At 38.0% G+C, this 27,712-nt stretch overlaps 1 protein-coding gene across 2 annotated transcripts in view; it reads left to right on the forward strand.

Moving 5' to 3' along the window:
* BTBD7 (BTB domain containing 7) overlaps positions 1 to 27,712 on the forward strand; it is an 84,292-nt gene that overhangs the window by 24,672 nt on the left and 31,908 nt on the right. For both annotated transcript variants that reach the window (XM_041758941.1, XM_041758943.1), the window contains exons 2-3: positions 6,911 to 7,098; positions 7,772 to 8,851. In XM_041758941.1, the coding sequence (XP_041614875.1) occupies positions 7,017 to 7,098; positions 7,772 to 8,851 (1,162 nt within the window). In that variant the 5' untranslated portion in view covers positions 6,911 to 7,016. The remainder of the gene's footprint in view (positions 1 to 6,910; positions 7,099 to 7,771; positions 8,852 to 27,712) is intronic.

Raw genomic sequence — 27,712 nt, forward strand, 5'->3', positions numbered from 1 at the left:
GAATTTCCTTAGATAAGTCAGTTTTGAACCTTAACCATAAACTTCAAAAGTGAATGTTTTTTGATGACAATAGTTTTTTTTTTTTTTTAATTTTTTATTATTTATTTATGGGAGTCATACAGAGAGAGAGAGAGAGGCAGAGACATAGGCAGAGGGAGAAGCAGGCTCCATGCACCGGGAGCCCGACGTGGGATTCGATCCCGGGTCTCCAGGATCGCGCCCTGGGCCAAAGGCAGGCGCCAAAGCGCTGCGCCACCCAGGGATCCCTGATGACAATAGTTTTTTGATGGCAATGTTTATAATTCTTTTTTAAATTGTAGACTGTATAATATATATATGTATAAAATTTACCATCCTATTTTAACTGTACAGTTCAGTGGTATCACGTATATTTGTATTGTATAACTGTCACCACTATCCATCTCCAGAGCTCTTTTATCTTTCCCAGCTGAAACTCTACCCATTAAACACTGACTCCCCACACTCTCCCTCCTTCCAGCCCCTGACAGCTATCATTCTGCTTATGTCTCTATGATTTTGATTACTGTCTCTTTTTTTTAAGATTTTATTTATTTATTCATAAGAGACACAGAGACAAAGAGAGGCAGAGACACACAGGCAGATAGATGGAGAAGCAGGCTCCACGTAGGGAGCCCGAAGGATCACACCCCGGACTGAAGGTGGCGCTAAACCACGGAGCCACCAGGGCTGCCCTCTGAGTGTCTTATATAAAGGGAATCATAGAATATTAGTTATTTTGTAACTGTCTTACTTCACTTCTCATAATGTCCTCAAGGTTCTTCTGTGTTGAAGCCTAGATCAGAATTTCCTTTAATTTAAGGCTGAATAATACTCCATTTTACGTACATACTACACTTTGCTTATTCATTTGCTGAATGATATTCCATATATAGACACCCCATTTTGCTTATTCATCCATTTGTTGTTGGACTTTTGGGTTGCTTCCACATTTTAGCATAATGCTACTATGAACATGGGTGGACATGTCCCCTGCTTTCATTTCTTTTGAGTATATAGCCAGAAGTGAAACTGCTATATCATATGGTAAATCCAATTTAATTTTTTGAGGAATCTGCAAACTGTTTTTCACAGTGGCCATTTCTATAACATACGTTCGTTCTCACGAAGTATACACAAAAGTTCCAGTTTCTCCTTGCCAACACTTGTCTTCTGTTTTATTGATAATATCAATAAAATATCACTCCTAATAGGAGTGAGGTGATATCTCATTGTGGTTTAATGATTTGCATTTCCCTAATAATTAGTGATATGTTTTCATGTGCTTATTTGGTGATCCATGTATCTTCTTTGGAGAAATATCTATTTAAGACCCTTTCCCATTTTTTAATGGGTTTGTTTTGGGTTTTTTTGGGGGGGGGTATTGAGTTGTAGGAATTCTCTATGCATTCTGGATATTAATCTCTTATCAAATATATAGCATGCAAATATTTTCTCTCATTCTGTGAGGTTATAGTTCACTTTCAAAAACAAGGTTGACCAAAAGAAAATTGAAGGCCCTTTCCAGCTCCATAACTCTGGCATCTCTGCCTTAATAAATATGTTTAATGAAACATAGTTTTGCTTTTGTTTAATAAATTGCTGCTATAAACACTTGTTTTCTGTTATTGGAATGACTGAGGTTTGTGGTGCTGGGTGGAGATCCTCTGCCTCTATATTAGATGGCCCCAGAGGACACACATAAGCCTAGTTCATGGCTTTCTGAACTCCCTTCCAATCTGGTCTCACCTTTTGAAGAGATCTTCAAACAGCAAGGGTCTATTGCTGACTCTGCTTCTCACTTAACTGTTCACAGTTGCCTTTTGTTTTGTTCTTAAAATGTATCCAAGGATAGAATCGAAGATTTACAAAGTAATCCTGGCTCTTTCACTTAGTATCTCTGAGACCTTGGGCAAGTTACTAACTTCTCAGCCTCATCAGTAAAAGTTACTGGGAGATGTTAGTATATGTGAAGCTCTAAGAAGAGAGTCTGGCATGTATTAAAACCTCAATAAGGGGATCCCTGGGTGGCTCAGTAGTTTAGCACCTACCTTTGGCCCAGGGAGTAATCCTGGAGTCCCGGGGTCAAGTCCCACATGGGGCTCCCTGCATGGAGCCTGCTTCTCCCTCTGCCTGTGTCTCTGCCTCTCTCTCTTTGTCTGTCTCTCGTGAATAAATAAAAAATACATTTTTTTTAAAGAATAAAACTTCAATAAATATGAGTTGTTATATTGGGTAAAACATGCTTGGGGAATGAGGTGGACATAAAAAGTCTTACACTTCTATCTTAGGTTTTAGGAATTTTTTTCTTTTTAAACTTTGCCTTATTTCTAGCTCTGGAAGTGTGAGACTTGTCTGTAGGGGTGTCCATTCAAACACTTGGCCCCACTAGACCCAGACTATACATGTTCTGGCATCTTGTCTGATTTGTACCCCCTTTTCACTCTCAAGCATCCTGGTGTGATGGTATGTTATATGATCACCTTAGATTTGACAGGACTGAAGGATTACCATAGGTTTGCATTTCTCTTTCATTATGAATTGTTTTTTATATTCATATGTGCCCCACATTCCTATCTTTCTATTAACCATAGTTAATAATCAGTCTAGGAAGAAAACGTGTTTAAATTTTTTTTTAAATTTTTTTATTTACCTAATAGTCACAGAGAGAGGGAGAGAGAGAGAGGCAGAGACAGGCAGAGGGAGAAGCAGGCTCCATGCACCGGGAGCCCGATGTGGGATTCGATCCCAGGTCTCCAGGATCGCTCCCTGGGCCAAAGGCAGGCGCTAAACCGCTGCGCCACCCAGGGATCCCAGAAAACGTGTTTAAAACACAAAATCCAATTGCCTCCCCACCCCCTATACACTAACATTTAATATAAAAATTACTCCCTTCCCCATCCTCATTTTCCAAACCAGTAAGTCATACAACTTCATTGAATTTCAGGAACTCTATGTCAACTCTTTATTTTACAGATGCTGAGACCCATACATCTCAGTTTTAGGATTCACAGAAGTTAAATGTGACTTATCTCATGTACGTGATACATTAGTGACAAGATTACACTATCCCAGGACGCTTGATGTCGATTGTTCTCTCTACTGAGTAAAACAATAAAAAGTGTTTTTATGGCAAAGATTAAGGTTTTCCAAAGTGTATCATATAAGCACATTCCTTTAATGCTCTGTGGGGCAAAGGGGCTCCCTTAGATGATGCCAAATACTTCCTCTTGTAGGTTCACAATACACCTTAGCACTTTAAAGAAGCTAAAACATTCTGGAGTAAAGAGACCTATCAGTTTTTGTTTAATCCTGCATTTTCCGGACCTTGGGTAAACTTTGGAAATGTTGGTCTAAGGGTTTTTTGAAAGGCAGAGAGGTTGATTTTTTTTTTTTTCTAAAAATATTTCCATGGGATTGTTAATTCTCTTGCCTTTGGTATCATTTCTTCCCCAACCCCTCATTTGGGGGGGAATCTGCTATAATCACTGAAACTTGTTTTAAGCCAGTTAGATCATTTGATTGAGATTGGTCATATTAACAGAGGGATCTCTCATAGAATGGTGATTCTAAATCACCATTTATCAGCTTTCTAGGGCCATTTGCATCCTGAGCCCTCTCTTTTCCTTTCTTTCCCTGCCATATCATCCAAAGATTGGATTTCATCCTGATTTATATAAGAAACCGACGTTGCTTGCCTAGAATGAAAACATCCTTGGAGAGATTTAGCTGTGACTTATTTCCAGCATCTAAAGGCAGTGGGTTAGATTAAGAACTAAATAGCTTAACGCTATGTTCCATATGGTATAGGGGTTTGGTTACTTAATAAATAAAATTGTTCCCTGAGAATTTTGAGAAATACGGTTTTAGTAGTATAACTGTACAGTCAGGATTACTTCCAGGATTTGAAACTAGGGACACAAAGTGGATTTAAGAGTTATATCTAATCCTAAGAAATCTCTCCCACTAAGTCTTTCCAAGACGGATGTTTATTTTAGTATAAGAGCTCCAGTAGGAAATATGCATGTTGTCCATCAGTTCATCTTGAAGGGAATTCCCAATGACTAGGAGCTGCTAGGAAGAGACTCTGTCCCAAAGTCCCCAGAACATTTTTGTTTCAAGTCACCTCACCAGAGTGAGACCCCAGCTGTCCCTGTGGTGCTAATGACAATGGCAGTTAGCCAAACATCCTTATCTCAGCTCGTGACTTCCCTAATGCTTGCTATATGGTCTTATGTCTCCAGTGGGGTTGATGAAGTTTTGTATGGTTGCTTTAGAATTTATAATTATACTTATAAAATTGAGCTTTTTTAAAAAAGAAGAAAGCAAAAAGAAAAAAGGTGTTTTTGACATGGTTTAAATTTCAAACAGACCAGGGTAACCATTTTGTGTCCCTATAAACCTTGCAGAATTCTCAGATGAAAATAATTCTAGACATATGTGCATACTTTGTCACAGTGTGACAAAGTGAGAGTAGGAACTCTGTCCATTACTGTAGACACTGATTATTCTTAATCTGGAAGCGTGGCGCCATATTTGTCTGTTTCAGCCACATATTTTATGTGATGTTAGTGAGTTTACTCTGTAGTCTTTAAAAATTAAAAAGCAAACCACCTGGTTGGCTCAGTTGGTTAAGTGTCCTACTCGATTTCAGTTCAGGCCATGATCTGAGTTGGGAGATGGAGCCCAAAGTCAGGCTCCACACTCAGTGCAGAATCTGTTGGAGATTCTTTCTCCTTCCCCCTGTTTGCACCCCCCCACCCAAAAGAATTAAAAAGCAAACAAAATAAATATGTAACTTTAAGAAGGAGTAAAGAAGGAAATGAAAAGAGACCTACCATAGGAGGGACACTTTACCAGCACTTTTTACCCAGGTTCAAAGCTCATCTTTTTAATCTTTTTTTCTCTCATTTTAGTAAAAAGCTTTTATTTTACATAATTTTTTGTTCTGCATTTTTCTTAATCTCTTAAAATATTTTCTTAATATATTTTCTTAATCTCAAATAAATTTGAGAAAGAATTCTCTGTGCTGTTTTTGTTTTAACTACAAATTTTCAGTGATAACAGGATTTGACTTGTAAATGAAGCCACAAACTTGGCTTCCAGGACCCTAGTTTCTTCTAAAGAACTACTAAACGTACCTGATAGAACCTTAAAACTTTTAAGAAGCTCAATTTGAAAACTAAGATTTGGGATCCCTGGGTGGCGCAGCGGTTTAGCGCCTGCCTTTGGCCCAGGGCGCGATCCTGGAGACCCGGGATCGAATCCCACGTCGGGCTCCGGGTGCATGGAGCCTGCTTCTCCCTCTGCCTGTGTCTCTGCCTCTCTCTCTATCTCTCTGTGACTATCATAAATAAATACAAAAAGAAAACTAAGATTTATTAGACTTACTGTTTAAGTTTGAACTGAAATTAACACAGGCAGATTTAATTTCTGTTTTATAAGAATTGACAATATTAACTATAATGATAATTTTTTTAAGTTGACAGTGTTCAAAATTACCCCAAAAAGCAGCTTTTTTTTTTTTTTACATTTCTAATATTTAAGAATAGAAAACTCTATTTACTTACACTAAGCATCAGACTTTAAAAAAAAAACTGACTTTGGTGGAAGAACTAATTTTGACAATTTAATGTTTACAAAAATAATACATTAAACTCTTTGGGTTCCTCGCTGGTTATTTCTTCTAGAATGCACTGTCACATCTCTGTCTACTCATAGCCTTTCTGACTTCAGTAGCAGGCACCCAGAGTAAAAAGTTGAATGACATGCTGTGTTTTCCTTGGTAGGTAGGTGAATTTCAACTAGGAAATTTGTGTGAGTGTATGATTTGATTGGATCATACACTTACCTCCACTTTGCATAATACCCACTTTGTAGAAGGTTTCCCAGTCTTGAACACCATAGGTAGATCATTCTATGCTTAAATTTTCATATTTATAGTGGAAAAAGTTGAAGGAAGCACAGATGTTAACAGTGATTTTCTTAAACTTGAATTCTTATGGTTATGCTGTATCGGTAACAGAGATATAAAATTTCAAGAATCTTAACACACTTCTGTTTTCTAGCAGATTTTTTGTGATTTTGCTTGTGTGTGTTTAACTCTATTTGTTAAATCATTTCATCCTTCATTTTGAGACTAGATTATGTCCTGATTGGTTTCATAATAATTCCAATAATATATTTTAAATTGTGTTTTCTCTTAAAACCGTTATCCCTTTTAGTCAGATAAACTTTATATATCCTGATGCTATACCAATACAGTATTCTTATTAACCCTGTTCTCTAATCTTAGAGTGTTTTGTTTTTGTGCATATATTTTTTGCTGGTAGTTCTGATAGTTAAGGTTCCATGTTATGGAATTTACTCTATAATTGTTCAAATTGTCTCTTACTGGTATTGCCTTGTCTGTGTTAAGTCTAATATCAGGTAATAGAAAGCAGTATTTTAATTTCAGGGGTTCATGAAGAGGATAACCTCTAATATCAACCTCTTTAATATATATAAATTGCTTAGAATGTTAGATTATAATGACTGGCAGTTGCCTCTAGGAAGTAAGAAAAAAATTGAAAAATTTTTTAGTCCTCTGAATACTTTTCCCTGTAATTTGAAATATCTTTCCATAATTATATATTTAAATTAGTCTGATTTGTTACTTTTCACTGCCTTAGAAAGTGTGTAATTGGTACATTTTATGGTTCAAAATTGCAGCTAACACTGATTCATAATTCAAGCTTAACTATTTGTTTACATTTTCTGAAATTTTTACATGTGAATTTGACAGCCTGTCATTTGCAAATAAAAGCAGTTTTCAGTAGCCTGCTTTTTTTTAACTGTGTAATTTGAAATACATTTGAAAAAATGAATAAAATTATTTTTGTTTCATATCAAGAAATGGATGAAAAGAGGCTGCTGGATCCAGGGTTGAAAGTTCGTAAAGGCCTCTGGGATTACACTCTGAAGAACCAGCAGATGGAATGCCTGAGTGACTGAAGAAAATGGGTGCTAATGCATCTAACTATCCTCATTCATGTTCCCCGAGGGTAGGGGGAAATTCTCAAGCCCAACAGACTTTTATAGGTAACTGTTTCCGTTTTTCTAATTTCACTTGCTTTTGTGAATATTATAAATAGAATTTGTTTTCAGTGGCCTTTCTGGATGAAACTGTGAAAAAGTTATTATAGATAATAATTCTGCAACAGCCATATTTTTTCCGAAACAAATGTAAATCTGGCTTGTATGATTTTTATTCTGACCAAGCTGCTATAGCACCATTGATCTTTTCTTCGGTGTCTTAACCATTATTGCCATTGCCCTTGGAAAACCGGCAATCTCCATTGGTGTAAAAATAGTGAAATACAGGACATCCTTATGTCCTGGTCCATTTATTTTCCCTAGTACAAACCACTGCTAGTTAAAAAAAAAAAAAAGTCATATACAAATAGTATTCTTAATTTACAGGTCTGCTTAACTCTCATTTACTAAAGATCCATGATTAAAATCTGTTAGTATCTGGTTTTTGATAGCCAGAGAACCAAAAGCATTTTGTCAACTAAAGAATAAACTGTCAGTCTCTATTACTTATTTAATATAGAAGGGAATTATTTGAAATTTTATAGAAATAAAAGTCAGTTTTATTTGAATGGTTCAGGAATGTCTGTTTATAAAAATTTTAGCGTGAAACATGTGTTAAAGTGACATTGAAAATAAATGTTGAGAACAAACATTTTCATTTGTTTGATTTCCTTCTTAGGGACATCATCCTACTCTCAGCAAGGCTATGGTTGTGAATCAAAATTATATAGCCTTGACCATGGCCATGAGAAACCACAAGACAAAAAAAAGAGAACCTCTGGCCTTGCCACCCTCAAAAAGAAGTTTATCAAGCGTCGAAAATCTAATAGGTCTGCCGATCATGCCAAGCAGATGCGAGAACTCCTCTCTGGGTGGGATGTTAGAGATGTTAATGCTTTAGTGGAGGAATATGAGGGAACTTCAGCCTTAAAGGAGCTTTCTCTACAAGCCAGTTTGGCTAGACCAGAAGCTCGGACATTGCAGAAAGATATGGCCGATCTTTATGAGTACAAGTATTGTACCGATGTAGACTTAATATTTCAAGAAACTTGTTTTCCTGTTCATCGTGCCATTTTGGCGGCAAGGTGTCCGTTTTTTAAAACACTGCTTTCTTCCTCACCGGAGTATGGGGCAGAGATCATTATGGACATCAATACAGCTGGTATAGACATGCCCATGTTTTCTGCTTTGCTACACTACCTTTATACAGGAGAGTTCGGAATGGAGGACTCAAGGTTTCAAAATGTTGATATCCTCGTTCAGCTTAGTGAAGAATTTGGAACACCAAATTCCCTTGATGTAGATATGCGTGGACTTTTTGATTACATGTGTTATTATGATGTTGTCCTTAGTTTTTCTTCAGACTCTGAACTGGTTGAAGCTTTTGGTGGAAATCAGAACTGTTTAGATGAAGAGCTCAAAGCTCACAAGGCTATTATTTCAGCACGGTCCCCATTTTTTCGGAATTTATTACAAAGGAGGATACGGACTGGTGAAGAAATCACAGACCGAACTTTGAGGACTCCCACAAGAATTATATTAGATGAGTCTATTATACCAAAAAAATATGCGAAAGTTATATTACACTGTATGTATACTGATATGGTGGACCTTTCCGTCTTGCACTGTAGCCCCTCTGTGGGGAGTCTCAGTGAGGTTCAGGCTCTCGTCGCAGGGAAGCCAAACATGACCAGGGCAGAAGAAGCCATGGAACTTTACCACATAGCACTGTTCTTGGAATTTAACATGCTTGCACAAGGTATGAAATTCTGGCTTTTAATTTTGATTTCTAGAATTACATAATTGTTTTCCAAATTCAAAACACAGCCAGTAGGTTCCATGATTTGGCTGTTTGGGATGTGCCAGGGTGTTATTTTGAATCTGTAGTTATGAAATCTGAGAAACAATTGAAAGTCAGTATTAATATGTGTGTTCATTTAGTACTAAAACGAAGCATTCAAAACTGCTAAGAGCAATAGATGAGATGAGAGACTCTTAATTCTCTAATGTAAGACAGTAGGTATGGGATATCTAACTACCACCTGCACCTGCACTGTCTGCACTCAAGCTTTGAGCTAGCCTCGTTTCCCAGATTTCATGGTTATTCTTGATTTATGACTCCTGGGATAACTTAGGTTGTCTTTTTTATACTTTGTAACTTCTGATGTTTAAATGTTTAGAAAGAGAATGAAAATTCCTTCCAAAAATGAAAATAGTCATATTTGGATACAGGTTTATTTGAACCAAAGAATTAGGCAGTTTCTGATTTAAATTTTTAGGCATTATGTATCTTCTTTTCAAGCTTAATTTGTACATTAAGCAACAGCCTCCAGTGGGTAAGGCAAGGTCAATGCTAGACTCGAGCCTTCTTTATTTAATCTAAACTAAAACTTTTAGGTTATGAAAGCACATTTCTGGGGCTATAGGCAAATAAATACATGAAGATAACATTAAAAGAATTATGTATCTATTGGTAAACATTAAAATCTTAACTTATCAGAGCTGGAAAGAGACCTTCCACAAAGAGCAAAGGGAATTTGTGATCTTGAAAGAATGCATTCTTTGCTTTCTGTGGCCATATGTTAAAAGAAAACAAGCTATATGACATGAAATTACTTAAGAAATTTAGCCAATGAGTATTTCCTAAAAGAACATTAGAAGTTGCCAATTAAAAGAAAATGTTGGGATGCCTGGGTGGCTCAGTAGTTGAGCATCTACCTTCGGTTCAGGGTGTGATCCCGGGATCCGGGATCAAGTCCCACTGTCGGGCTCCCTATGGGGAGCCTGCTTCTCCCTCTGCCTATGTCTCTGCCTCTCTCTCTCTGTGTCTCTCATGAATAAATAAATCTTTAAAAAAATAAATACAATTAAAAGAAAATGTTAATGTCTATGGCAAAAGACAGAAATTTAATGAAATAAGGAATCAGGAAAGCTACATTTTTCTAACTTGAAAATAAAAATGTGTGTTGTATGGCTCAACCAACAAATTAATAGGACTTTGAGAAATAAAAGCCCCAGCTAAATTGCAATAATTAATTTCATGAGAGGAATTATACAGAAGGTATTGATAAACCTGAGTAGAAAAGGTTGAGATTTCTGTTACATAAAGGATCTTATAAAATCTTATTTTAGGGGCAGCCCGGGTGGCTCAGCGGTTTAGTGCCACCTTCAATGTGGGGCCTTATCCTGGGGACCTGGGATCGAGTCCCACGTAGGGCTCCCTGCCTGGAGCCTGCTTCTCCCTCTGCCTGTGTCTCTGCATATCTCTCTCTCTCTCTCTCTCTCTCTCTCTCTCTCTCTCTGTGTGTCTCTCATGAATAAATAAAATTTTAAAATCTTAAAAAAAATAAAATCTTATTTTACCATGATATTTCTAGTGATAGTACTAATTTAGTTTTGTTACCACAATCAAAATGTTGTTAAAATATTTTTATTTAAAACAAGAATCATTACATTGATGATAGTAGTCTATTTTGATGTCAGACTATAGGAAAATAATGTTATCAAAATAACCTAGCAGCTTGACCTACCACTATTTTATTTCTGTAAAACCAAATTCATCAGAAAATTTGAAGGTTGCAACGTTGCCTAAAAGGTGTAATAACATCTATTTTCTCAAATTGGCTTTGTTTTTTGACATGTTTAAATAATAAGAAACCAAAGTGTATTGTATACACTTTTCCTGTTTTTAAAAAACAGGAAAACATCCCTTAATACACTTCTTTGGGAGTTTGTTGTTTTAAGTTTTGAATGAAAAGTAAAATTGTGAGCCTGCTCTTGGATCTTAGGTAATACTTGATCTAGAATACTTTTTTTATGTTACATGAGTTTAAATATTTTTTTTATTATTTAGCTAGAAATTATATTTTTTGAGTACATTTAAAAGATATAAAACAACACTCCTTGTATTACCGTAGTTTTGGTTACTGTAAAAACTATGTATATTCCCTTAATATACAAATGGTTCTCTGTTTCATTATTCAAAATACAGAGTTTAGGTTATTTGGTGTTTTGATTTTTGATTTTAGGCCTTATGTTTCCCCCCATGACCATAATACTGTTCATATTAGGGTTTATAACAGACCATACCTGCAGCATAATTTTTACCCCATTTCTCTGGGAAGAAGAATATTCGGTCACTTGGAGAGGAATTTTATACTATGAAGTTTAGAAGCTCAGCTCAGGCTCTGAAACCAGACAAACTGGATTTGAATCCTTCACTACCAACTTTTAATATGCTTGACCTCAGAGCAAGTCACCCTTTCTAAGCTTCTGTTTTCTTGTCTATAAAATAAGAATAGTAACCCTTGAAGTAGGATTGTGAGAATTAAAGGAAATGATGTATGTTAAGTGATCTGACTGGCACCTGATACAAAGTTAGCATTCAATAAATATTAGCTGCTAAATGTTAGTCTTCAGAACACATTTCAGTTTTATAATTCTGTTGATTAAACTTAATACTCAGCATATTTCACAGATTTTTACTAAGTTATTACTAATTTTAAAACTTTCTTATAATTTTATCACTAGTGAGATGGTACATGCCACTTATCAAACTATTGTAAATATCTGGCTATTTGGTTTTTCTCAGCAGGAGTTCTACAAGTAGATTAAGCCTGTAGTACTCTGAGGCATCTATTATATATAATGAATTAGCATCTCTCTGATGCATCCAGCATGGTGATTATTTATGTACCATTTTGGAGAGAATTAAGAAAATAATCACTAAAATCATCTGCGTTTTATGATGCAGACAAGGGCTTAACTTCCAGTTAAGAGATGCTGTGAGACTAGCCTGTTGGGCAGTGTGAAGCTAGGACCATATTGTTCTCATCTTTGTGTCCCCTATGCTGAATAGTGGGCATTCAGTAAATGATTCTGAATTAATGATGGTTACTTTTAATCCCTAAACAGATTTAACTTCCATAGTTAAAGCCCAGTTTTAGAAGGAAACAAATTCTGTCAAGGGAGGCTGGGGACCTTGAGACTAAATATGCCCTTCAAGACAGAGAGGTGATTTAATAGTTTCAAGAGCATTGTAAAAAGAAGTGATAATAGGCAGACAGCCAAAATGGTTTGGACCAAAGGACAGATTCCTGACCTACACTAAGAATTCGTTTTATTCAGACAAGTAGGCAGTCACATTAGGGAGGTCAATCAATAGGTAACGGGAGGCCTCAACTTCTGGCATTTTAGGATAAGCTTTAATTTCATTTGATTTCCTACATAGCAGATTAAATATAAGTTTATTTCTGGCTCCCCCAAAGCCCTAATGGTATAGTAAAGAACTAAAGTAAATATAAACCCTTAAGGACAAAGATATCCAAGAAGAAAACAACAGTGGAGAAATACTGAAATTTTTAGAAGCCAGAAAGTAGATAAGGACTTATCACTGGCTTAACACAGAGGAGAACTCTAGAGCCTATTAGAGGGAGCCACTGAGGATAAGAGAGGCAGTTCACAGTACTTAGTACACTGGAAAGAAGGGATAAGTGTAGCAAATTAACTGAAAAGAGAGATTTGATAAGTCTGAATATTGACTGGATCAACCCCTTCCTCCACTCTGGAATTCACCTTTATAGGTGGTGTCAGAAAGGAATGAGGTTTTGTTTTCCCCGTATAGTGAGCCGGTTTTCTGAATACCCTCTATTTAACAATCCATATTCTCCTCTGTTTTGTGCTTTTTTTAAAGTTCCCAGTATGTATGGGTCAGTACTTTTTCCATTTTGTTTCAATAGCCTGTCTGTCCCTCCATCAGTATCACGTGTGCAAGGTGGCAAATCCTAACTTGCCCCTTTAATTCCCTTCTCTACCACTGCTCCCCCTCCCCACAACCCCACCCATAGCAACCAAACACAAGAAACCTTGAGATTTATTTTCTAAAGAAATTGAATTAGAGAGATTTCAAATCTGGAAATAGCTACAAAGAAGGAGAGTGGAGGTGTGGGGTAAAGCACAAGGTTAAAATCTGAATTTATGTGAAAACTTAACAAAGTAAATGGCAAAATCTTTCCCCTTCCTCTGTCTAGTTCACGCCAGGCAGATACAAGATAAAAAACTGAAACTTCAGAAATAGTGAACAGCCCAAGGGTATATAGACTGGTGGAGACTGATATGGTGGAGTTCCATGAAGAAGTTTATGCTCAGGAGTTACATGGTGACAAAACCAGTTTGCCTTCCAGTTTTTCTACAGAGAAGACCATAGTCAGCAGTCCTGCTTTTGCAACAGAGCTTCCACACAGTAGTTGAGTGCTTCATTCTTAGATATGAAAACCCATCTAAGGCTGACTGGACTTTTGAAAAAAGCTTCCAAATTGAGACAGAGGTCAGAACAAAAAGAACAAAGTGTTAGCAGAAACCTTGAAGAAAGCAGAAGAGAACTTCGGCAGAAGCAAAAATGCCCTTATGTTAGAGAGCTGTTGCATCAATGAGATATAAGTAGGATGCTGTAAGAGTAAAGACAGGAGCTTTTGGAAATAAGGTAGCAGAAATGAAAAACAGAAGAATTGAAAGATATAATTGAAGAAATCTATAAAGTAAAACAACAGAGATGGACAGCAAAGTATAGTATTGGTCCAGAAGGTATAACAATTTAACAAATGGTGGTCTTAGAAACACACCAGAGAAAATGGAAGAGCAGCAGTATCTAAGGAATAATGTAAGAAATACTGTTAAAGCTAAAGGAATTTATTAAAAGTTTCATCCTGGGGCACCTGGGTGGCTCAATCAGCTAAGCCTCCAACTCTTGATCTCAGCTTGAATCTTGCTCTTGGGGTTGTGAGTTCAAGCCATGTGTTGGGCTCCGTGCTGGGCTTCTACTTAAAAAAAAAAAAGAGAAAGAAAGAAAAGAAAGCTTATCCCTTCCGCTAGGGAACCGTAGGGAAAAAGAGAAGATTCTAAAATGTTGCAGAGAGGAAAAAATTAGATTCCATACAAAGAAACAGGACTCCAAATAGTATTAAACTTTTCAATAGCACCAGCTAAACACTCTAGTACAGTGGCATAGTGCCTTTAAAAAGCCGGTGGAAAATTATTTTCAACGCAAAATTTTATTTAGCCAAACTGTCAGTCAAGTGTAAGGCTAGATAAAGGCATTTTTTTCAGTCTTGCCTCAAAGAACTGATCTCCCCTGCTGCCTTACTGAGGAAGTTACTAAGGATGTGTTCCACTAATTGATGAAATCTGAGATCCAGGAAATGGCATCAAACACAGAAAATAAGAAAGGGAAATCTTAAGTATTCGCTGTATAATAGGTCTAGTAGGCATCATGTCTAGACTGGACCAGGAGGGCCAAAGACTCCAGAAACATTAAATGACAAGGGGCATTGAAAGAGATTTCATTTATCTTATGATACTTTTATAAAGAATTAATAAGAGTTAAGAAAATGAAGCAAGTGGGAAAATAAAAAAATTAAAACTCTGAGAAAAATTTAAAATTACACATGGAAGAAAATATGATTCTGGTACACTGCTTGGCTCAGCAGTAATCAGTATTTAAATAAGGACACTGAATATTGATTTAATAAAAATTATAATGCAGAGAGGTGAATACCAGAAGAAACAACTAAGAATTGAGAGTAGTTGCCTCTGAGGAGCAGGACCGGGAGTAGAAAAGAGAGAGGAGAGGGTTTTGTTTTTAGAATAAGTTTTTTGTTACTACTAGCTACAGTACTTTTTAGATTATGAGCATATACTGCTTTGATTACAAAATTAATTTTTAATACAATAAAGATATGAATGACATCTGTGCTCAGAAGAACCAGAGAGGGGATCCCTGGGTGGCGCAGCGGTTTGGCACCTGCCTTTGGCCCAGGGCTCGATCCTGGAGACCCGGGATCGAATCCCACGTCGGGCTCCCGGTGCATGGAGCCTGCTTCTCCCTCTGCCTGTGTCTCTGCCTCTCTCTCTCTCTCTCTGTGTGTGACTATCATAAATAAATAAAAATTAAAAAAAAAAAAAAAGAAGAAGAACCAGAGAGACCTAGATAGAATAGGCCTTAATCCTGAAGAACTGGGGGATTTGTCATATGTATCAATAATGTTAACTAATAAGATCATGCTTATCATTTTAGGTTACAAAGGGCTTTTACTTTCTCATTTGGTTGCCCTGACAACCTGAGTATGGTGGGGCACAGAGATGAATAACTAGCCTTTTCTTGAGATTGTGAATGATAAGGTTGTGACTCATACCAGCCCCTCTGACCCCAACCCCAGAAATGTGGACATTTTGAGAGAGGGGAGCAATATGAGAACCATTTTCCAGGGCTGAAGGTGGGAAGCCACTGTGACCTAGTTGTAAGAATGAAATAGCAGACTAGTGATTGAAGCATCAATTCAAGAGTCTCAGCCATGAGCCTGGTTTGTACTGAACCACTTGGGCAGGAATATTTGAGGCAAATGTGGGCCCAGCTAAGAGGTTTTAAAAACAGGGGGAGGGGGGACAGAGAGAGGGTAGGGGCCTGAGTAGGTCACCACTCAGACTGCTTCAGAACACTTAACCAGAGAACAGAGGGCTTTGTATTGAGTAGGCCATTCTTTCCTGAGTAGATGAGTGTTCTTGTATCAGTTATTTGACTTTTTTGGCTGCCAGCATTACAACCTTCCTAGTTTTGAGAAATTCCTCACTGTACAGGTCTTGTTGGACGGCAGAGCCCAACCCTCAGCGTAAAAACTCAAAAGGTTACATACTTGGTTTCTCAGCCTCTCAGTGGTTAATGTTTAAGCACATGACCTAGGCTTTTTGAGTTAGGAACTGATAGGACAGGAAAGCAGGGACTGTAGAGAACTCTTTCTGTAAGCAGGGTGGAAGCAGCAACATCTAGTGGGAAAGGAGAGAGGTCAGTGGCAGTGATTCTACTGACAGCGTCCACCATCTGTACACCAAGCAGGAACTGTGTGGCCAGGGACCCAGGATAAGCTCTTTTCCTGACGTAAGCCTCACTTTACAGCCTTTCTCTGCTCTTTGTTGTTTTCTGAGTCTGGTCTTCACTTTCTCAGCAACTGTGGGCTAACAGTATCCTTTCAGATAAACTCCTTTTCTGTTTAAGCCAGCTAGAGTTGTTTTCTGCAGTTGCAGCTTGAAAGCCTGGTTGAAAACAGTACCTAAAAAAAAAAAAAAAAGAAAACAGTACCTATATTAAAAAGACCAGTGTAGGGATCCCTGGGTGGCGCAGCGGTTTGGCGCCTGCCTTTGGCCCAGGGCGCGATCCTGGAGACCCGGGATCGAATCCCACGTCGGGCTCCCGGTGCATGGAGCCTGTTTCTCCCTCTGCCTGTCTCTGCCTCTCTCTCTCTCTCTCTGTGACTATCATGAATAAAAAAAAAAAAAAAAAAAAAAAAAAGACCAGTGTATAAAATTCCAAAATAGATGGCTAGGTTGGAAAAGCCTCAAAAGAAAGACCAGGTGTTTTGAGTACTGACTTTCACAATGATTTTAGCATGCACTATACTGTGTAAAAAACACCTCTGAAAATGTGAGTACCATGATGAGAATATATACTGATTCCTAATTTTTTTAAAAGATTTCATTTATTTATTCATAAGAGACATAGAGAGGCAGAGACACAGGCAGAGGGAGAAGCAGGCTCTATGCAATGAGCCCAATGTGGGACTTGATCCCAGGACTCCAGGATCACGCCCTGGGCCAAAGGCAGGCGCTAAACCACTGAGCCACCCAGGCATCCCTGACTTCTAATTTTTTTGACTAAAAATCCACTCTTTAGGAGAACTACAGGTTTTCTTATGAATTTTAACAACTCTTGGGCCTACCATATGAACTTATGTTTCCAGGTGCCTGGGTGGCTCAGTCAGTTAAGTGTCTGCCTGCAGCTCAGGTCATTATCTCCTGGGATCAGGTCCCATGTCTGCTTCTCCCTCTGCCCTACCCCCCTCGTGCTCTTGCTCTCTCCCTGTCTCTTTCTCTCAAAAAAAATAAAATCTTAAAAAAAAAAAAAAAAACCTTCGGTTACCTTATCATAAATATTATTGACCTCAGAAAAAATAGCCCAGAATTAGCATCAGTATCTACATGTATATTCCAATTTAGGACACTTTACAGTAGTATACTTTAAACTGCAGATTTTATTTTTTCATCTTGATCAAATGTGTACTTTTCAGTCTTTGGAATATGAAAATTATTTATAATATTCTAAAGTAGACTCTGTAATGTATTGCCCATATTTTTAGTCATAGTGCATGTGATTATATTTTATTGAATTAAAAAAAATCTAACAGAAACAACTGAAAGCAGTGAGTGACCTAATTTTTCCCCTAGCAACCTGGTCAGATTTCAAGAGTGTGTGTGACTTGAAACAAATGCAAAGTAGTAAAGACTAACTGTCCAGACTCACTAAGCCCTTCATCCCTCTTCCCATCCTCTCCATTGTCCTTGTGTTGACACTCATCTTCTGTCTCAGTTCAGTTGACTTGGCAGTTCATTTTGCTTCTGTCTGTAATTGTTTCCTCTTCAGCAAATTAGTCTGAATATGCTTTCTAGAAAATAATGGAGCTAAGTTAAAGACCATTATCAACAGATCAGAATACTAAGTGAAGATTTCAGTTAACTATACAACATAGATGAAGAATTAATCTCAGTTTCAGGAATGATAATTCAAACAACTCTCAAATTATAGATCTCTAGTCATAATGACACTTAGCACTTAAGAAAGTCTTTACTCAAAATTATGGGTGAGCTCTAAAGTGTAATAATATATTGCATTTTTTATTTTAGAATTTAAACCATTTTTCATATAGACTATAAACTCTTCACCTCTGACCCTCTGCTCACACGTTGCTTTTGTCTTAGAGTATCTTTGCCTTTGACCACTAAATGTCCCAGTTCTACCTTACTCTTAAAGACTAAATTTACATGCTACTTCCTTTTGTTTTGTCTTAGTATTCCAAGTTAAAAGGATTTTCCACTTCCTCCAAACTACTTTTACTTTTCTTTTAGGTTCTTACATATAACTTATTTTGTAATTACCAATGTACCTGTCTCATTTCCTCTGTCAGTTAGTGTATTATATATTCCCTAATGACAAGGTCAAAATCATCATCATCCTGAATCACCCCAAGAACCTAGCACAGTGCTTTGCTCTCTTAGTAGACTCTCCGTTACATTTTTAAAAGTGTTTTATTTAAATTAAATTTAATTAACATACACTCTTATTAGTTCCAGTGTTAGAACTCATGAGTTACATATTTTGAGTTATCTTAATACTTATGAAAACTGAATGACTTTTTCTTTTTAAAAGGGGGTGTGCATAATAAACATTTAACTGTATAAGTTGCATTTCTATCTTGGAGATATGAAGCCTTATTTTTAAAAATAAGTTTAGAAGTGATCTAAATGGTATGTAATTCTGTACCATTGAACTCCAATTTTTTTACTAAAGACTTTAATTATTTATTCATGAGACAGAGAGAGAGAGAGGCAGAGACACAGGCAGAGGGAGAAGCAGGCTCCATGCAGGGAGCCTGACGAGGGACTCGATCCCCGGTCTCCAGGATCAGGCCCTGGGCTGAAGGCGGCACAGAACCGCTGAGCCACTCGGGCTGCCCTGAACTCAATTTTAAGTTAAATTTCAAATAAAGGGGGATCCCTGGGTGGCTCAGCGGTTCAGCGCCTGCCTTCAGCCCAGGGCATGATCCTAGAGTCCCAGGATTGAGTCCCCACATCAGGCTCCCTGCATGGAGTCTGCTTCTCCCTCTGCCTCTCTCTCTCTCTCTCTCTCTCTCTCTCTCTCTCATGAATAAATAAATATTTAAAAATTTCAAATAAAGTCTTATCAACTTTATTTTATTGTCTATTGATATGTAATATCAGTTGAATTTAACATATTCTTGGAAGCCAGTCAAGGCTATTATTAACCTTTTGAAGCCATAAAGTTTAATATAAGGACAATTAGGAGGCTTTCTCAACAATAAGCAAAATTTTTTCTCTGTCATACTAAAATCCCAAGGATGCCACAGTCAAGGAAAATGATAAAACAGAAAGACTTGCTTGGTTTGGTTTGATTTTATTCCCCAGCACAAAGCATATGTTGGTTATAGTTAAGATCTGAGAGATTTAATTAGAAATTTATAGGCATTAACATAATCAGACAAAAGATGAAATGTTATAGTCAGGTCATTATGGATATGAACACAAAACTGAACAACATAGGGACAAGAAAGAGCTGAGCATTTATTATTTGAAGAGTATGTGGAACTCTAGACAGCATGAAGATAGCAGAAAGCATCTGCAGTGTATTCTGAAGTAGAGAGAAACTTGATTTCAGATTAGCATTTTTTTAACACCATTACTATACAAGATGCAATACCAGGGAGAAGAGAATTAAAAGGAGCCATGTTTGAATGTCACTAACATTCAAGCTAGCTTCATGATGGGCACCCCATATATGTCTTTTTATTTCATCTTCACAACAGCCCCATGGAATTTAGAGATTTGCTCAGGTTCAGAGATAAAGAACGGTATCCAAACTTAACGGTATTTTATAAATACGAAGCCTGGGGTTAGATCTGTGCTCCAAACCTGGTTCTGCTACATACTCACTATATAAATTCTCCTGGGTTCCTCAACTTGGTTTTGTTCCTTTCTCTTCATCAAGTGTGGGCGTCAAGCACTATGCCTGGCTTGCAGCTAGGAGGGCCTTAACAAAAATGTTTTTAAAACTGAATTTACAGGGTACCTGGGTAGCTCAGTCTGTTAAGCATCTGCCTTTGACTCAGGTCATGATCTTGGGGTCCGGGGATCCGCCATGGTCAGCTCCTGCTTAGTGGGGAGTCTGCTTCTCCCTCCCCATCTCCCCTTCACTTGTATTCACGCTCTCTCTCACTCTCAAATCTTTTTTTTTAACTGAATTACGTTAATTCGTTGGCAATTTCTAAAGATAAGAATTGACACATCATCTGATAGCATGGTTCCAAGTTTCCAAAGTCTAGAAAATTACCAGATTCAGACTTTATTTAAACAGTGATACATAGGATTACAATTGCAGAGAACATTCAATGTTGGATGGCAAAGCAAAACCATAAAAAATGGCCCCATAGAGCTTTCCCATGGTAGTAGGCTATTTGGTATAAATTTCCATTCCACTTTGATTTGATTATGGTCCCTTTTTCTCTTTGAAACACTAAGAGAAGTGGCCTAATTGTGGCCTTTTCCTGAAAACCCAACTTATTTTTGTTTTTCTGATTCTGCCTTAGTCAAATTTTGACTACTCTTATACCTTCTATTGCCAAGGAGTACAACAAACTAAGGCAATCCAAGCTGCAGGTTATTTGGGGGAAGACATTAATGATCAAGGAAGGAAAATGATAGATGGAAGAACCTCAGCATTATACAGATATCCTGGCTTTTCAAACTCAGTATTGAGATACAGAGTTGGAAGTTTCTGCCTTAACACCAAATATTACACTTATCTCCTGAAAAGTCTAGGGTAGAAGGGACTTTGACCAGACAAAGGTGTTTGTCTCCTTCTGTTTTTGACAGTAACTAGAAATTACTCCAAGAATTAAGATAGATTAGTAATGACCTTATTTAGCTATTACTGTGTGGAATACCCCACTTAATCTTTACAGTAACTCATATGATAGCTCCCATCGTTCTTCCCATCATAGAGATGTGGAAACAAATACTTATGTAGAGATGTGGAAACAAATACTTATGTTGTTTCTTCCCCAAGGCCACTTCTGATCACATCTACTTTATATGTGTATGAATGTGTGTGTGTATTTCACATGCATAACTTGTTCTGTTGTAGCATAAATAGCACCACACTATACTTATTATTGTCTTGCCTTTTTCACACCTAGTTTTGCAAAAATTATATCGATGTGTGTGGTTATTTTATTAATTTTTTGTTTCTAAAAATATAAGATATACTAATGTTTAGATATTGAGATAATACAAATACAAAAGGTGTTTAAGAACCTTTCCATCTCTTCCCAGTGAAAAATACTGCTAACAAATAGTATCACCCTATAAATACCTCCTAAAGACTGAGTCTGAGTTTGGAGTGTATGTAACTGACCAAAAAGTTTTGCCTCCAACTATTTTTTCATATATTTAGGTGAAAAAAAAATACCAGTTTCTATTACAAATTAACATGGGCTAGCCTCACTAAATATATCTCTACGAAGGGAATGACTTTGATTTATTAAAAGACTTTGAGCTCTGTTTTGGTTCTCTTCACTGTAACATTTTTATATACCTTGTACTTAGCATTAACATGGCTATAAAACTTCTTGTATATGCTTTACATGTCATGGCACTTGAAGGTGAAATATCCACACATCTGAAAGTTGTGCCAAAAACCCAAAAACAGTTTGCACACTTACACATCTTTGTTTCTTTTTTTTTTTTTTTTAATTTTTATTTATTTATGATAGTCACAGAGAGATAGAGAGATAGAGAGGCAGAGACACAGGCAGAGGGAGAAGCAGGCTCCATGCACCGGGAGCCCGACGTGGGATTCGATCCCGGGTCTCCAGGATCGTGCCCTGGGCCAAAGGCAGGCGCCAAACCACTGCGCCACCCAGGGATCCCCACATCTTTGTTTCTAACCATATTTCTCTTCAACCATAACAGCATTAGACCTTTTCCAAAATGGATTGGTTTTAATACTGTTTCCACTGTCTGTGTTTCTTCCTAATGGAAACTTACATTGAAGAACAATGCTGAATTTTGACACTGATTCCCTCAGATATTTTTAGAAGATACACGGGCATCACACTGGTTCTCTAAACCTATTGATATTTGAGCTGGTATCTAATTGTAAAAGGTTCAGAAGAATTTCTAAACTAACCTATGATTAAATAACTTGTTACTCTAATGCATCATCTTAACTTTCAGATTGATAGTTTTTTTGCATATAAATGTTAAGCAGTAAAAATATTAAGTATCTAAAGTTTTCATTGGTAGGAGCCCCTCCTTCTAAAACAAGTTTTGATGTCAAATTTTTAGAGATACTAAGTTAAATAGAAATGGATGGATATAGTGTTATAAATCTGATAATAGGTCTGTAAACCTGAGAGAATGGTAGCTGCCTGAATCTTCAGCAAATAAAGGTGAAAATGGGATGTTATAGAGGAGAAGGAAGAAAATAACCTGTTGATTCAAATAGACCTTTTTATAGAATTAGCTCTGTGACTCCTATACTTTATCCATTTAGTACTTACTGTATGCCAGAACCTGAGATTGAAGTAATGAGTAAGATCGTCTAGTGCTAAGTACCAGTAGGCAGTTACAGTATTAAGTGTAGAGCAATGCTCTAGGTAGTAGGGGAGCACACAGGAAGATGAGCCTCAGACCTCAATTTAGGGAAGGGAGACCATATCAGGAGCTTCCCAGAGAAGCTGAAACCTGGAGAATGAATGGGAGTTAAAGATTGGAGATAAAGGTTAGGCAGAAGGAAAACAGGTAGAAAAGCCCAGAGATAAATAAGAGCCAGGCACTTTGGGTTGGGATGGGGGGCAGAGATAATAGAAGTGTGATGAGAAACAAAGATCCAGAGACCAGTAGGGCTGTGCATTAGAGAGCTTGGTATATACCATGTGGAGACATTGGGCTTTATCCTGAGCACAGCAAGTAATATGGCCTGATTACATATGCATTTTCTGAAAGATCTCTGGCTGAGACGGTAATCAACATGTAGACACCATGAGAAATGTTCCAGAAATAGTGGGATTTTTTTAAATACATACATCCTTTAAGCAGATACAGTCTATAAATTACTCATCAAAAACTACTAATTCGTTTTTAAGGTTTCTTGCTATATTTATTAATTTATTTAGTAGAATTTTTGAGCACCTGCTTTTTGCCAGGCACTGTTGCTAGGCTCCTAACTCACATTGTCTGTGCTAAGTATTCTCTCCATTTTATAGGTAAACAGATGCTTGAATGTATTGTTACCTGGGGTTTCAGCTAGAAAATGTGAAGTCCAAAATTTGAATCCTGGTCTTTTGAACTGCAGGGTTTACTCATTCCCATCGTGGGGGAAGAGAGAGAATGGTCTCCGTGAGAAGAGATCATCTGTGAGGTACATTGTTTGGAAGGGAGACACAATTATATTTAAGAGATAACTAACCAGTAAATACCAAAAAGTTTTCTGAAAATCAACATGGCTCTATCCCAAAACCTTTGGAGTTTTCCTGTTGTAACAGAATTAAGGATACTAACTTACTGTTGTGTCACAGTGGGAAAATGGTTTAAGGATGGTAAACAAACTATAGATATAAATGGGTGGGTTTTGTTTTTTAGTTAAAGGTATGCAAACCTCTGAGTTTTTCACAGTTCTGAGACTACTAGAATGTTTAAGATTTTATTTATTTTAGAGAGAGAGAGAGAATGTGCAAGCAAAGGGAAGGGAAGGGACAAGTAGACTGCACTGAGCGCGGAGCCAGACATGGGGCTTGATCCTAGCACCCTGAGATCATGACCTGAGCCAAAATCAAGTCGGACGCTTAACCAACTGAGCCACCCAGGCGCCCCTAGAATTGTTTTTATTTAACATTTGAATAAGTGACGTGTGAGTGGAACGTATACAGTACTTTCAGGTCGTCAGCATTTTGGTTCCATTTATTTCTGTATGTATGTATTTATGTATTTATAATATTTTATTTATTTATTTATTCATGAGAGACACAGGGAGAGAGAAAGGCAGAGACACAGGCAGAGGGAGAAGCAGGCTCCATGCAGGGAGCCCGATGCGGGACTTGATCCCGGGACCCCAGGATCAGGCCCTGGACCAAAGGCGGCACTAAACCGCTGAGCCACCCAGGGATCCCCTCTCTTCCCTTTATTATCTTTGAGTTGCTCTCCTCTCCTCCTACCCTCTCCAAGTCCCCACAGATCCTGCGCTCGCTTCTCAATTAGAATACACCAGTATAATGGTACTCAAGGAAACTTAATTACAGTAAGAGATTTTTGAGGAGTAGGGAACATTTTTTCAGATGAGGAAACAGATGAAATTTCATACATCGCACAGTAACAGGAATTGGGGTCGAGTCTCTGGTCAGTCTGACTGTTAGTATGCCACATCTCTAGTCAGATGACCTAAGAATGTGTGTTCAGTTTCAAGGAGTTTGGGTGTCCTCTTCCAGAATTCAATCCCCCTGCTTCTACTATAGCAGAAGCTTAAATAAGGTGTCTGTTTAGAGAACTGACATCCCTTTCATCGTGCTGTTTTCACTTATCCCAAAAAACACCTAAGCCTAAATATTAAACATACCATATCAAATATTAATTTATGAAGTAAACATTAAAACAATATAAATATATATTCAAATAGGTATCAAGAGTTCTTAGTCTTGTCTTTTTCCTTTTATGTCTTCGAGAAATCTTTCTGTTATAATTGTCTATGTGCTTTAGCCTCTTCCTTTATGTACCAAGTTACTACAGTAACCTGTTTCCTATCTTCCTCTCTGTCCTTTCTTTTCACACAGCTTGGCAAAAGAATCAGAGTAAAGAATTCAAGCGCTCCGGATACATTTTCATACACAAGCAACATGAATCTGTGATTGCCTCTTTCCCATCAGAAAAGGAGTAGTGGGGCAGCCCCGGTGGCGCAGCAGTTTAGCGCCGCCTGTGGCCTGGTGTGTGATCCTGGGGACCCGGGATTGAGTCCCATGTCGGGCTTCCTGTATGGAGCCTGCTTCTCCCTCTGCCTGTGTCTCTGCCTCTCTCTCTCTCTGTCTCTATGAATAAATAAAATCTTAAAAAAAAAAAAAAGAAAGAAAGAAAGAAAGAAAAGGGAGTAATGTTCTCAAAACAGAGAACCTTCTCATTTCCTTCCCAATATTTGCTTGGATTCTGTGGTCAGTGATTGATTTTATATTGGCACTGACAATCCAGAGGTAGTCTAAGTATATAACTTTTAAAATATATTGAAAGAAAACATAAGATATTTGGAATAGATCTATAATATTACTAATGCCCTCTGGCATTTAACTATTGCAAGGAACTTGTAACACTATTAAAAGGGATAGAAACTTGAAAGATATCCTTCTGTGTAAATAAATATATTACACTTTAAGACTCTGCCTCTATTTTATGTTTAGAGGATATTTTTGGTATCTACCAACAGGAACAATGAATTCTGAACACTAGCCAAAAAAGTATGAGAAATAAAACCCAGAAAAACTCAACTTACTTTTCCTCTTTTTTTTTGCACTGAAAATAATTTTTTTTAAAGATTTTATTTACTGTTTGAGAGACCATGAGAGAGAGAGACCACAAGTGGGAAAGGGCAGAGGGAGAGGAAGAAGCAGGCTCCCCACTGAGCACAGAGCCCAACGTGGGGCTCAATCCTGAGACTCCAGGATCATGACCTGAGCTGCAGGCAGATGCTTAACCGACTAAGCCACCCTGGTGCCCCTGAAAATAAGATTTTAATCTAGATTTTTTTTTGTTTTTCTCCCTCCCCCCCTTCATTGAGATGTAATTGACACATAGCATTGTGTTAAGATTAAGGTGCACAGTGTAATGATTTGATAAGTGTGTGTGTGTGTGTGTGTGTACACACACACACACACATTTCACTATATATATATAGTGAAATGTTCACCACTGGTAAGGTTGGTTGATGCTTCCTTTCCATCACACAGTTAACATTTTGCAGTGGTGGTGGTGAGAATGCTGGAGCTGTACTCTTAAAGCAACTTTCAAGTATACAGTACAATATTAACTGTAGTCGCCATGCTGCACATTAGCACTCTGGGCCTTATTCATTATATAACTGAAAGTCTATACTCTTTGACAAAGCTCTACCCATTTCTTCACCCCTCAGCCCCTGGAAACCACCGTTCTGTTCTCTGTGAGTTCGACGTTTTTAGATTCCGCAGGTAAATGAGGTCGTACGGTATTTGTCTTTCTTATTTCACTTAGCATGATATTCTAGGGTTCATCCATGTTGTTCCAAGTAGCAGGATTTCCTTCTTTTTTATAACTGAATAATATTCCATTGTATATATACCATACTTCAGCCATTTGTTTCTACATCTTGACTATCTTGAATAATGCTGCAGTGAACAATGGAGTGCAGACATCTCTTTGAAGTAGTGATTTCATCATCCTCAGAATACATACCTAGAAGTTAAGACTGCTGAATCATACGGTAGTTCTGTTTTTAATTTTGTGATCTAGGGAAGGGAAGATGTGAATGGGAGAGTAGTAGAATGCAGAGGAGCTACCAGCCAGTCACCCTGAGAAGCCAGGCACACTGAGCCACTGACAGGAGGCTGTTCAGGGGAGGGGAGAGAGTGGCTCTTTGGTTTGTGGCTCTTCAGCCAAGCATCTGGTGGTGGCCTGGGGTCAGTGTTGTCACCATGACTGCAAGTGGGACGGAGAACTAGACTTGGAACAAGGGAAAGCAAGGATAAGCTAGCATCCACAGACGCCTCTGTGACTGCCTGTCACCACATCTAGTTATGGTGACTGGCTGCTTCTGCCCTCCCAGTTTCACACATTTCTCTTTTGACCAACTTTGCTTGGAACCCTGTAGGAATGGAGATTGTAGGAAGTGGTTCTAGGCTTAAGCAAGTTGGAACAGTACAAATTACCACAATCTCCCTCTTCTATCCCCCAACCTAGATTTTCATTATCCTTTGCCAAATATTTCAACAGATCTGGGTGGCCTGCCAGGTAGGGTAACCCAGATTTTCATCCCAGAGGTGTCTGAGCTCTTAGTTGCTTTATCCATGGTTGCTATAGTGGCTCAGTCTCTGTTATCACTGGGCAGAGAAGCAACACAAGATGCCCTGGTGAATCCCTTGGATTCCAGACAAATACCTTCCTGCTCTTGTTGTATTGCCACAGACCTAGTAGCATCCTTGTCCAGCACTCTCAAAAGTCACTCCCGCAAAAGGTCTTAGAGACCCTGCCAGTACATATCACTAGGTCTTGCAATTCTTGGGTGTGTGTAGTCTTTCCTCCCAGAACAGAGACTGTACTTTCTTGTTCAGACTGTGATCATGAGTGATCAGATCCTGATTATTGGTTTGGAGCTAGTGAGCAGAGGCAGAGGCAGACCTTGAAGAGGACAAGCATTGTCTTTGCAGGCACCTGTTGGGTCTCCTGACAGGAGGAGGCTACTGTCCTCTACAAAGAATGAGGAGAGCTGTGTTTCCCAATCTAGAAAGTTCGCCAAATCTTGGAGTTTCACATTCCTCGCTCTTCTATCCAAATAGCCCCATTCCAGATTTCTGTCACCAACTATTTGTATGCAGACCCAGATTTGATCATAGATTTATCAAGGCTTTATATTGAAGTCTTTGTAGGTCTGATATCTTTAAAATTAAATCTGGAGCCTGAGTTTTGACAGTCTGTTCTGCACCTGCAGGGAATAAGGATTGTTTTAAACAGCAACCTAGAAGTCTTCTGACTTTGACAGAATGCCTATATTGAGGGGTGGCTAACTGGAGCCTGTTTCCTTTTTTCTTGACTTGATAAGCAATTAGCTAAAGCCAACCAATTTCAGGTCCCTATAATTCCTAATGTTCCCATTCCATTCAAGTGCCACCTCTACTACTAAACTAATACTTCACTTAGGGGAACCCATAGTATTGTGATGCTGCTGCATGCAGGAGTCACTTACCCCCCACCCCCACCCCCTTACCATTAG

This window comes from Vulpes lagopus, chromosome 6 (genome assembly GCF_018345385.1).
Source record: "Vulpes lagopus strain Blue_001 chromosome 6, ASM1834538v1, whole genome shotgun sequence".
Lineage (NCBI taxonomy): Eukaryota > Metazoa > Chordata > Mammalia > Carnivora > Canidae > Vulpes > Vulpes lagopus.